Source organism: Microtus ochrogaster, chromosome 10 (genome assembly GCF_000317375.1).
Source record: "Microtus ochrogaster isolate Prairie Vole_2 chromosome 10, MicOch1.0, whole genome shotgun sequence".
NCBI lineage: Eukaryota > Metazoa > Chordata > Mammalia > Rodentia > Cricetidae > Microtus > Microtus ochrogaster.
Window position 1 is genome coordinate 7,216,865 of NC_022016.1, and position 12,826 is coordinate 7,229,690.

The 12,826-nt window shown below is 51.7% G+C and overlaps 1 protein-coding gene across 7 annotated transcripts in view; it reads left to right on the forward strand.

The window, feature by feature from the left end:
• Nucleotides 1-12,826, forward strand: part of Whrn (whirlin) — an 88,055-nt gene that overhangs the window by 30,161 nt on the left and 45,068 nt on the right. For all 7 annotated transcript variants that reach the window (XM_026781924.1, XM_026781925.1, XM_005352606.2 and 4 more), the window contains exon 3: nt 7,452-7,577. In XM_026781924.1, the coding sequence (XP_026637725.1) occupies nt 7,452-7,577 (126 nt within the window). The remainder of the gene's footprint in view (nt 1-7,451; nt 7,578-12,826) is intronic.

Sequence of the window (12,826 nt, forward strand, 5' to 3'; positions counted from 1 at the left end):
TCCACTGTGATCACGGCATACACACACATCTCTGGTCCTTCTACTTCCATCATGGCCATCACTATCAGGGCATACACATACATCTTTGAGTGTCCATTCTCAGATCTTTGGGCACTGCTGGATTGTGTGGTTATACTGGGTCTAAATTTTGTGTTTTCTTTTAGACAGTGTCTCTTGTAATTCGGACTGGTCTTCAAATTGCTGTGTAGCCAAGGATGTCCTTGAACCCCCACTCTCCCATCGTTGCGTGTTTTCTTTATTTATATGAGTATTTGTGTATTACCACATGTATGCCTGATGTCTGTGGAGGTCAGAAAAAAGTACTGGGTTCTCTAGAATTGGAGTTATGGATGATTGTGAGCTACCATGTGGAGCGCAGGGAACCAAACCCAGGTTCTCTGCAAGTGAGCAAGGGCTCTCAATGGCTGAGTCACCTCCAGCCCCTCTGCCTTTACCCTTTAAATGCTGGCATTATAGGTGTGCACCACTTCATCTGGCATCTTGGGTTCTGATGTTTTTAGAATGTTTTATTGGAATATATTAACTCTACATGATAATGGGTTTCTCTATGACATTTTCAAACATACATGTACATGATGCATTTTGATTATATTTACCTCCTCCACCCTCTCCTACCCCTCCCACTTGCTAGCCCCAGCCTTGCGTGCCTGTGGAGGCCATAGCTTTACATCAGGATGGCTACCTCAGTCAGTACCGCTCACAGCATCTGGAGCTTGCTGTTCCAGATGGTTCCCTGGCCAGCGAGCTCCCTGCAGTGTTGCAGGCACACACCACCATACCCAGATTTTTACATGGATGCTGGGTATCCACACTCAGGACTTTACGCTTGCACAGCAAAGGCCTTGGCAACCAAACCATCTCCCCAGCCCCTGGTTTTGGTTGTAAGGATGGGGTCTCATGTAACCCAGGCTGGCTGTGGCTTTTCACCTTCTCCTACTGGGATTGCAGCTGTGAGCCACATAGCTGGCTCTGTGTCCATTTCCTTCTGAAAGGAACTGCTGTACTATCTTCTACAGCAGCTGTGCTGTTTTATTCTACCCACAGCACACAAGGACCCGGTGTCTCTTCTGTGCCTGTGAGCAGTCAGTCACCCTAGCATGGGGCAGCCTTTCCCTCATCTGTCTTCACCGTGGGCCTTTATGTGACACCTTAGCGGCATGATGACAGTTCTGGAGGTCACAACGGGGGCACAGCGAGTGTGAGCAAGGCCAGCCTGTCCCTTCCCAAGCTTTCCATTTCAGTCGTCCCCACTCCAGCACCCAGTGTGAGGTGGACCCTGGGTGCAGAGAAGGACCTGTCCTGACACGGTGCCTGAGGTGGGTAAAAGAACAAGGCAGGGTGCTCTCCTCTCCTTTGCATTGAGGCAGGATTCAGAAGAGAGGGTATGGGGCTGGCCTAGGGAGGGAGCTTCAGGCAGAGGGAGCAGGTGATGGAAGCATAGACGTCTGAAAGAAGGAGACAGGTCCTGGTTGTCAGCCACGTACTGAGATGCAGGCTGGGAGTGCAGGTGGACGAGGGGCTTTCGTGCAGGACACAGACATGGGGAGATGAGAAGAGTGGATTCCATGTTTGCAGAGACCCTTGGCAAGGTCCTGGAAGTGAAAAGGATCACACTTTTTTAAAGGAAGGGAAGAAACCGGCTGAGGACAAGAGAAGAGTCTTGCAGCTAGTGAGGATGTGGCTGGTTGTAGCCAAGGCAAACTGGAAGCGAACTTGTAGGAAGGGCCCTGTCTGTGCAGAGTTAGCTCACCGCGCTCTCCCCATGTCTATAACCAGGGAGAGAGGATGTAGCCCTGACCTGGGCGGGGGTTCACTGGACAGGAAGAAGGCAGAGCATGGGTGCAGCTGGGTGGGAGGGAGGGTGAGTGTTGCTGGGGCTCTTACAAGGAAGCTTGCAGAGCCTCCCCTGGGGGGTAGACTGAGCTGAGAACTCTGTTCCTGTGTTCTGGCTCATTTATAGCTGTCCCAGAGACAGGTTCTGCAAGGACACATGTCATAATGCTGTCTCCATCTTTATCTGAGGGCGCTCGTTGTGCTGATGAATACCAGCCTGCTGGCTGGGTGCTTACCCAGCTACAGCTTCAGGATTTCACCGGGGTGCTGTGGCATCATTGGGCTCAAAGGCCAGAGCTACACAGTTCTTGCAGACGGTGTCGTTAGTATCTCTGAGTGCACTGAGGTGTGAGTGACTGGCTGAGGTAGGCCTCATTTCCGCTTTCAGCTTGTCTCTGCTGTTCAATGTCTCCTGACTCTGACCTCGGAGCTGGCCTCGGAGCTGGCCTCGGTCCCTCTGGGATGAGCAGTGGCAGCTCTGGCTCTTCACAGACACAGAAGCAGGACCAGCCTGGTCTCAAAAGAGCAGCACTGGGTTGAAGCTTGCTTCCAGATCTTTCCATCACTGACTTGGAACAAGCCATTTAGACCTGAGTGCACCCCCTAAGTGCCCTTGTGCATGGCGTGGGGACCTTCCCACCAGCCTGCATTGGTAATAGCCATGCACACAAGCTCAGTGCACAGCACCAGCAGTCAGAGGCCCAGGACAGACGTCCAGAATACTGAACAAATACCTCTGATGGGCCCCTGGTACTGTGAAGAGCAAAGATGGCCACCGTCCAGGAGGGTGACCCACCAGTGTGTGGGCCCGCAGCAGAGGTATTGGAGCAGGTGGTCGGTGACATATTATATGGGGGTTGTTTAGCCCAAGGAGGGCTTGGCACACAACGGGGTGGCTTTAGAGGGGGCAGAAGGCCCTTTAAGAGGTAATAGGTGTGTGTTGCCATCCTGTGGGTAGAAGTTTCCCATGGGGTCTTTTGTAGTTAAAGAGGATGGAGGCTAAAACCATTCACCATCTGCAGAGCCTGAAGATTGGTCTTTAAGGAGGCGAGCTCAGAGCAGCAGAGGGACCAGAAGCTGCCAGGGTAGAAGGGGGTGGAGGATCTGAGAGTCCTACTCATCACCACGGTTCTGAAGGGTGGAATGTGTTAGAGATGCTTTGGGCTGCAGATGACAGACACTCCGGGGCGCAGAATGGTGCTATTGCTCCACTGAGCATGACCAGGTAGCCAGCTAGGCAGCTTAGCCTGGAGGTGAGCATTCCCTTCCTCTTGCTGTTGGTTTTTACCTCAGGCTTGTTGCTTCATGACTGCAAACCTGTACCCATTCCTCCTACACAGCTGTGTCCTGAGAACGTTCTCTCTGTCTCTTCTCTGTTTTTAGAGTGGATGATTTTTCTGAGACTCGCCATCAGATAGCCATCATCCTGCCTCTTATCTAGAACTGACTCAGGACCACCTAGGTACCCTGACAGGGGAAGCGAGAGCTTCAGAGCTGCTAGAGGGAAGGGTGCTGACTTCTGGGAACTCCCCTTGTTCTCTGATAGAATTGGGACTCAACACAGGACATGATGGGATGGCCTCTGGCTAGGCCGCCAGCACATGCCCCAGGCGGTTGGCATGACTCCCATTCTGCCTGCAGAGAGCAGGAAGATAGAGACGTGATAAGGCTTGCCCCTAGCTGACCTGCAGTGGAGGGTGAGCCCTCTAACCAAACTCAGGACTGTGTGGATCGTGGAACCCAGTGAGGACTGAGCCTCAGTTTCCCTCTCCAGAAACAGGAGTGATGCTAATGGAGGGACCGTATAGCAACCTGAGCATCACCTTCACGGTGGCAAGGGCCAAGTCCCGTGACTCCGGCAATGATTTGTTCCTGTTCTAGTGAATACATCACAGCAATGGTTTTCTTTCTGCTTGGCAGGAACACTATTGTTTTTACCCCATACATGAGTTCTGTTCGTGTCAAACACTGCTTGGATTTCCAGTGCGTGATGGCAGATGGCCCTGGGGTTGATAGAATTTTATTTTATTTCTATGATCAAAATTGAGTTCTATTCTGATATAAAGGATTTGTTATGGGTGTCAAGGGGATGCGGGTGTCCTATTTCATCTCGTGGGGGTGGGGAGCTGCCTCAGGTGTCTGTTGCTGTCCTCGTGTCTCACTGGCACTTCCGTTCCGTGCCTGTGGAATCCTCGATCCTTGTGTTTTGGAGCTGGAAGGGATTGCCTGGTGGGACTAGGTCTGTATGCAGGTGCCCAGAGAGTACGGTAGGGCCTTTGCTGTGCCTATGCCGTGAGGGCACAGCTGGACTGGTTTTGTCCTGCCAGAACGTAGTCTTGAGGCTGAAGTTACCTGCTGACCGCAGCCGGCCTTGCCCTTACCATTGTCTGAAGCTCACCTCTGTATCATCCCATCTCATGGGAGTCTCCAGAAACTGACCTGGCTTTTCTCCATCCATTCTAAACAGTGGCCTGAGCCTGTCACCTCCCCTGGTCTCTTGTCTGTTCCATGTTGTCACAGGCTAACCGAGCGTTCTGCTGTCCCCACCACACTCCAGCCACGCAGAGTCCTTGTGGGACTCAGTGTCTAGGCTGTGCCCTGGAACGCTCACTTTCCTCCCTGCAGTTCACAAGGCTCTCGGGTGTCTTTCCCAGGGCTTTGCTCCTAAGTTTCCATACCAGAAAGGCCAGCGTCTGTGGAAAGAGAATTGCTGCTAAGAGGGTCCTGGGATAATAGGATACTACCTTGTGCAGCAGATGGACTTTGCAGAGTGGACTCAGTGGAGGATCTTGAAATAAGGAATTGTCCTGAGTTTTCTGGGCAACCCAGTGTCACCAGTGTCCTCAGAGGAGGACTAGGAGGGTGTGGGCCAGAGGAAAGGCAATGTTGTACTGGCAGTATGGACCCCATGGCAAGGTTCTAATCCCTGAGTGGGAGATAGCACTAGGTGCTGGCACAGCCCTGGAGTCTCCTACCCAGTCCACACTACTCACGGTCAGCACTGTTGGCTCCACAGGGGCGCGGTGCCTGGACCCCAGTGCTGATGAGAAGACACAGGCCTGGCAAGGGAGGGTGCTGCATGGCTGTCACAGCAGAGGCTTCACTCGAGGGGGGCTGTGGGTAGGATAGTGATGGGCACCCCAGCCCTTGTCTCAGGGGATCTCCTGTACCTTCCCAGAAGGCTCATATAACCCACACTCCCTTTTCCGTTTTCTATTACCCTGTGCCGTCCCTGCCACACCCTTCTCTGGCTATGCCTGGCTTAGAACTTGTGCAGGCACGGTTCTCCAGGCTCATGTCCGGATGAAAGGGCAGCGCCCATTCCTATCCACCAGTCTGTCTAGGACATGAGGCAGCCAACAGTCATCTCCTCCCAAGAGTTGCTCCTCCTTCTAGAAGCTTAGCCAGTGGCTTGCCTTCTGATGCCCTGCTGCAGACAGCAGCAGCGGGTGCTGTCTGAGTGTTTTCTGTTCACGTACAGCTCTCAGTGCGGCTCTACCCATCCCCCTTCTAGACAAAGAAGCAGGCACAGGGATGATGCTCATTCACGGCCACACACCTACTGAACATTATCAGCTTCAATAGTCTGGCTTTGGAGCCAGCACCTGTCACCTCCCACATATAAAAGCTTGTGTATGACCAGGGACCACGGTGGGCGTCAGACCTAGGTTAACTTAAGTCCATACAAGCCTCAGATAGCAGAGTGCTGGGGCAGACCTCAAGACTGGGATTCTGCAGAGCCACGGGTTCTGGAGAGGATGTCTGTTTTTCTGATCTTCCTTGACTCATGGCCTCATGCATCCCTTCCTACCTTGAGGAAGGCTATCCTGAGTGACCACAATACTCACAGGGTTGTAGCTGGGCCCTTCCCCAACCCGCTGTGCTGCTCAGGGGTAAAGGAACAGAGCAGGAGAGAGAGCCAAGTCGAGTGGGCAGACCTCCACCCATCTTGGCCTGATACACTTGCCTGATGTTGGCGGGTTTTTCCTGCATGAGCTTTACCACATGCGAACAGAACCAGCCAGCAGTGGACCACATTTATTGGACCTATCCTGTGATACTTTCTAAAGCTTCATGTGGCACCGTGCTTGGGTCTTTGTAAAGCAGGCAGACTCCTGCTTTGTCCTCGTGTTCAGACAATGGGGCCGAGTCCCCGTGACGTTAAGTGACTTCCCTGTCCCATCTTCTTTGGCACCTCTGCCTCAGTGGGTGCTGGATTAAATGAGGCACTGGAGTGAAGGCAAAGGCCCTTCCTGGTGGCTGGGGACAGAACACACTGTAACTGTTAGCCGAGTTACCTTGGAGGATAAGACAGCTCATTGTTGGGACTGGAGAGATAGCTCAGTGGTTAAGAGCACTGGCCGCTCTTTCAGAGAGCCTGGTTCAATTCCCAGGACACATATGGCTTTTCTATGTCTGTAACTCCAGTTCCAGGGGACCTGACACCCTCACACAGATACATGTGGGCAAAACACCAGTGCACAAAAAATAAAAATAAATAATTTAAAAAAGACAGCTAGTAGTGACCTTTTCCCTCCATGCTGCCTGAAGGTCATGTCCTCTGCTTTCTGCCATAGGTGTTTAGTGTTGTCCTTTCTTGGGTCCCTTACGTTTTCAGGAGTCTTCCTTGATGGGGGCTATTTTATCTCTCTGGGCTACGTTTGAACTATCCTAGCCCCTTCTCTTTTCCCCATAAAGTTACAGTGTGTTCTGTCCCCAGCCACCAGGAAGGGCCTTTGCCTTCACTCCAGTGCCTCATTTAATCCAGCACCCACTTAGGCAGAGGTGCCAAAGAAGACAGGACAGGGAAATCACTTAACGTCACGGGGACTCGGCCCCAGTGTCTGAACACGAGGACAAAGCATACCTGAGTTTCTTCTATCTCCTGCCCTAAGAGTCCCTGTGGCTCAACTCTGAAGCTTGTGTTCCTACCTCTAGCACTGACAGCCCTACCCAAGTGTTCACCCTCCCAGGTCCTCAGAGACACCACTTTCTCCAAAAGGCCCCCAACTCTCTGGTTCCCAGTCTGGGCCTGTAGTCTCTGTGGCCATGCGCCTCACGACTCCCTCCTGCTCTAGTTCTGCTGACCCATTCCACCTCACTGCGGTCCCCTCCTGAGCAGGGTAATGTCCACGCATCTCCACAGCCCACATTGGCGTGGGGACGTCCTGGGTTGCTGTGCCTGAGTGTGCAGAATGGGGTGAAAGGCAGCAGTGTGGCCTAGCAGAACAGTGGTGTTAGAGACCCCTGAGAGGTGGGAAGCTCCCTAGGGAGTCCCTCTGGGTCAACTGGGTTCAAATGGCAGTGGAGCCAAGCTGAAACGAAGCCCTAGTAAGTATGTGGGCTGAGCCCTGGACCAAGAAGCCCCCTTGGGCTGGAGCCCCAAGATGTGCTGATTATGTACACCAGCCTCACCTGTGAACGCACGTGGGGATGCTAGTGCCAAGGAGCCTGCGGGGGTAGTGCCTTGCCTTGCACTACTTTGTTGGTTAGGAGCCTGTGTTTTTAAGGGCTTAGGAGGTTTCTGTGGTGTGCCGCCCTTCCCCACGTAGCGCTTGGCTTCCTCCAGGTTTATGTGCCTACCCCTCTCCTTATAGGTGAACCTGGTGCTGGGGGACGGCCGGTCCCTGGGCCTCACAATCCGAGGTGGAGCTGAGTATGGCCTTGGCATTTACATCACTGGCGTGGACCCGGGCTCAGAAGCAGAAATCAGTGGGCTCAAGGTGAGGAGACAATGGGCCATGGGCTGCATGTTGGGGATGTGGGTGGGAAAGGTCAAAGTAGGTGGTGGCCCAGCTGAGGACTGGATTAGCTGGGGAGCCCCTGCTGGCTGCTGGGTCTGTAGTGTGCAGCTTTGAGTAGCAGAAGGGCAGCCTCTTACACAGCCATAGGCAATCGGCCAGTCCAGCTCTTTTGAGGCTGCTGTTTTGTAAACATTGTTGATGCCCCTGATGGCCCTGACCCCAGGGCTCATTCTGACACAGCAGAGAGGAAGAGGAAGAGAAGAAGTGAGCTGGCCTGTGGTTGTAGGAAGCAACAGGGCTACCGTCCAATCCAGACTAGCAGTTACTAAAATTTCATAATTATCTCATGTTCTAAACAGAGCTGTGTGCCTAGCACTTGAGAGTCACGGCGCATGTATCATTTTACAGTACCTGGGAGTGAGGTGGTGTCCCCAGGTTCTCCCATATATAAAGAGTTCCCACCAACTGGTCTAAGGTGGGTCTCGAAACAAAGCTTGTGTCCAGTGAGTCTTGACTAAACCCCAAAGGCCAGGGTGTAATCTTCAGAGCTGAGAGCCCTATGAGGATAGCGAGCACCTTGTGAGAGAGCCAGAGACTCTGCATGCCAGGACACCGGCCCAGATCACTGAGACACATGACAGCCCATGTTTGAGCAGTCACCGGTGCTGGGCCCACGGTGATGTGTGCTGATAGTGGGCCCAGGTGTGGCATTTGAAAGAGGCAGGTGATGAGACAAGCTAGGGAAGTTTGTGACGCGGTGCTGAACAGCTTCATAGGCGGAGCACAGGTGACTAGTTGAGTAACTAGCCCCAGCGCAAGACTAGAGACTTGGTCAGGAGAGGTGTGTGGCACGAAGGATCCGGCATGTGCATGTGAGTGTGTGCATATATATGCATGCATACATGGCTGCATCTCGGGATCCACAGGGCCCCAAACCCCAGCATGGCAGACAGACTATCACAGGGAGGTGAGGCAAAAATCGGCTTTTGGGAAATGTGGGGCATTTGGAACGTACTCTGGGCTCTTCAGGGAAGGGCAGCACCATGTCCCAGCTCCACTCCAGTCCTTCAGGGCTGTGTGACCTTGGAGCCTCCTCCACCTGCCTCAGCCTCCCTGTCCCTGCGAAGGATCAGACTTGTTGAAAAGATTAAAAAAATAAATTGCATCATTAGTTATTGTAGTAAACATGGGTGTAGACTCACATATAAATCTTCACCGTTCAGTGTGGGGCCAAGCGTTAGAGCCTTTGGAAAGTGACTGGGCCGTGAGGGTGGAACCCTCATCTGTGGTACCATTGACCAAGCAAGAGGGGCCTCACCAGGCACAGAATCCACTGACACTTTAGTGTTGAGCTGTCCAACTCCAGAACTGTCAGCATAACCTGTACATGAGCCGTGCTGGCTGAGGGACTTGGTTGCAGCACCTGGCAACATTTTATTATAGAGAAGGAATTCCAGGGTTCCACCCTCTGCAGGGTTAATAGGCAGCTAAGGTTTGCTGCGGGAGGGAAAGAATTTCTTCAGTGATGCAGCTGCTGTCTAAATTGCACATGCAAATAAATCCTTACTCCTGAAATGAAACTCATTGGGACACACACACACATACTCATGGGACGGGGGCAGCAGATAGCACTGACTCTGACCTCCAGGAGTTACGTCCTATTGGGAAGATGGGCAACAAAATACTCTGTTCCTTTGGTTAGGAAGAAGGCAAAGGAGACACCTTGTGTGAAACTTTCCTATTGCCTGAGTTTGTCAGGTGCTTGCAAACTGCCCACCTTCAGTTAAGTTCTGTGCTGTCCTCGGCAGGGAGGCGCTTGGTGGGGCTGCCACCTTCCTCTCCCCTCACAGGCCCCTTGCCTGTGCTGACACCTGCCCACGCTCATTGGGCATCCAGCACTGATTAATTCTGTTTATTGCAGTGCACTTTCCATGGAATTAGGCATATTGAAATGGAATAAAGGGCCTGCTTGTGTGGGTGGTAGAGCCAGAACAGGCTTTATTTGTAAATAGCGCTCCTTGCTGCGGTGCAGCGCCGCCTTCCACGGGGCTTCCAGCTGTTCAGCCCACTTAGTTCCAGGGCCCAGTGTGAGCCCAGAGAGGGGGCAGGACGCTCAGGCCCTGAGTGGAAAAACACTTGGGAGGCCAGTCATACCCCAGCATGTAACCCGGGGGTGGTCTGTGCAGCTTGGACAGCAGGGACAGCCCTGCCTCCTGGTCTTTTTGCACTGTGCTCCCATACCCAACCAATCTCCAGTCCTTCCAAAGAGTGAACCGCTAAGCGTCTTTTGTTCCCTTAGGGACAGCCTATATTGAATGGCATTCAGAAGCAATCGTAATAGCACTTACCATCCATTAACGGGTTATTATGAGTGAGACATGGTGCTAACATTTAGATACATCTGCTTGTATTAAATCCTTTCCATAGCCCTGTGCGGTGGGGGTGGGGGCTTTCACAGCACAACTTAACAGATGAGCAACTGAGACTCAAAGAAGTGCAGTGACTTGCCCAGGGTCACACAGGGGTCCAGCACTGGCCCTTCTGGCCCTTGTAGTGACATCCTTTGTTCTACCGTTGTTTTGTTGATGCTCTCCCAGGTTGACCCACCTCCATGGCCTCTGCTGAGTCTGCCCAGGCTGAGAGCCCGCTGCTGTCTTAGATAGGATCCTTGGAACAGAACCTTTGCTTCTGGGAATGTCCCACTAGTCTCTGCCACCCGTGGCTTTGGAGCAGGCCTTCCACACATCTGGAGAAGAAATGGTACCTCAGTGACAGGGGATGGTCTGTGCTTTGCAGGTCTGTTAGGGAGCCTGGGCTGTGTGCTACCTTCATGGGCTGGACTGACCCCTCTACAGACTAGCTTTTCTAGTCCTGCCTACCTGGTCTCTCTGCTTCTTAAGAGCAACCCCTTGTGCTGGGGACCTACTAGGTGGCAGGAACTCTGCTTACATCATCCACTCAGATCTTCACACAGCTCCGCAAGGGTGGTGGAACACTGGTCCTATGCATGTCAGGAGCATGCATGTCTGACGTGTCCCAGCTTCCGGTCATGTGAGGCGGAGCCTAGGGTGTACTTCTCCCTGATGCCCAAGAAATGAAGGAAGGACTGTGGCCAGGACAGGACCCGACCAAGCTCTGATCTTGAGCCCTGTGTCCCTTGTGTCCCAGCTTGAACACAGCAGTGTTGGCATGTTGATGACGTGGTATTAGTGACTGTATTCGTTCATATTTCTCATTTCTACGACAAACTGCCCAAACAAAGCAATTTAGGAAAGGGCTTATTTTAGTTCACAGATTGGGGGTAAAGCCAATCAGTCATCGTGGGCAGGAGTGTAAGACAGGCAGGATGCAGACTGGGACTTCAGCCCGTGGAGTGACAGCATGCACATTTAGAGTGAACCCTCAATTAGACTTTCTGGAAATACCTTCTCAACACCCGGGGTATGTTTTCATGGAATTTAAGTCTAGTCAAGTTAACAAGATTCATCAACCATCATAGTAAACTTACTGCCCACATAGGATGCAAACTTCACAGCCTTCCCTTGCTCCTCGGTGCTGATTGCTTGTGCTAAAGCAGGCTGCCTGGCCCTGCCGCTCAGTGCGGGTACCCTGGGAGTGTTCCAGGGTAGAAGAAAAGTGGCTGAGGCCTGTCATGCTCACGTCTCGGCCTCCAACTTCACTCATTTACACCTGAGCTGAGAGAGGCCAGAAAAGGGGGAGTCCTGGAGCAGAGGAGCCTGACAGCCCCATGGATGCTCTCTGTTCCCTCTGGATGAGAGAAGGCTGTCATTATTACCAGATGGTGATGTTAAATGAAGGTCCTTCAGATGGGCTTTCTGCCACTTGCCCCTGGGGACCCAAACTTGGCCAGATATTAAGAGAGAAGTAGCAGAGGACAGGAGGGTGCCTTAGAAATAGTCTCTATGAAAATAATACACATACCATCTTCACGTTTATATAATTCCTGAAGAACATACCGTGATGGATTCCTTGGCAGTGCTGAGGAATTTATCCGATTTTATGGCAGTCATAAGTAAGATGACAGAAATAATCATCTAATGTTTATATAATTCTCGGGAGTCTAAGAGCATTTTGCAAACAGTGTTCTCTCTTTCCACAACTTAAAATGAATGAACCAATTTCTTGAATGACACAAACTATTCACACCTAGGAAAAGAAAAATAGATCATCTGTGTGCCCGAGCTATGTCAAAGAAAAGAAGTTTGTAGTTATTAAGCATCCCAAAAGAAAATGCAAGCCCAGACACTTTCACAGATAAAGCTGCCAAGAGGTTCAAGAAGTACAGTGTAGTCTCCTCCTAAAAACAGACGAGGTCGCAATCCCAGGTCATTTTGTGAAGCCAGCACAATATACTACTACGACCAAGCAAACTCCGTACCAGGAAGAAACCAGGAAGAGCATAGTCCTTCATGGATGTAGGTCCTAACACCCCCAGGAGAGCATCATCAAATCCAGGAAGAACAAAGGGACTAGAGGGATGCCTCAGACCGCGTAAGTGTGAAGACAGGAGCTGGGATACCCAGCACACACAGAATGCCACAGGTGTGGTGGCCACCTGCAATCTCAGGACTCTGGAGGCAGAGACAGGCTCCCAGAGCAAGCTGGCCATGCTGGACTACGTAAATCTGTATGCTGTAGGTTCAAGTCAAAGATCCCACCAGAATAGTTAAGATAGAGAGAAATCACATGACACTTAGCATCCTCTGCTGTCCACATGCATGAGCATACATGTGCATCTGCGCGTGCGCACACACACACACACACACACACACACACACACACACACCTGAGCAAACTGGGGATTGAAGGAAACAAATAAAGGAAGAATATATTTTTAAAAAACTATTCAGGGACTAGAGAGATGGCTCAGTGGTGAGGAACACTTACTGCATGAGACCCATGTCAGACCCCATGTCACAGCACCTGATGCCTTCTTCTGACCCTCACATGTCACTACACTAATGCTTACATACTCCCCCCCACACATAATTAAAAACAACATCTTAAAATAATACATACAGCAAAGATGAATCCTGAAGCTTCATTCACATGTTGGAAAACTAAATGCCTTTGCCTGAAATTAAAGAGCAACAGAAGGTGAACAGAATCTCTTGCTGGTGCACAACCTTCCTAGTGCTGCAGCCCTTTGATACCATTCCTCGTGTTGTGGTGACCCCCAAACATAACATTTGATGATACCATTCCTC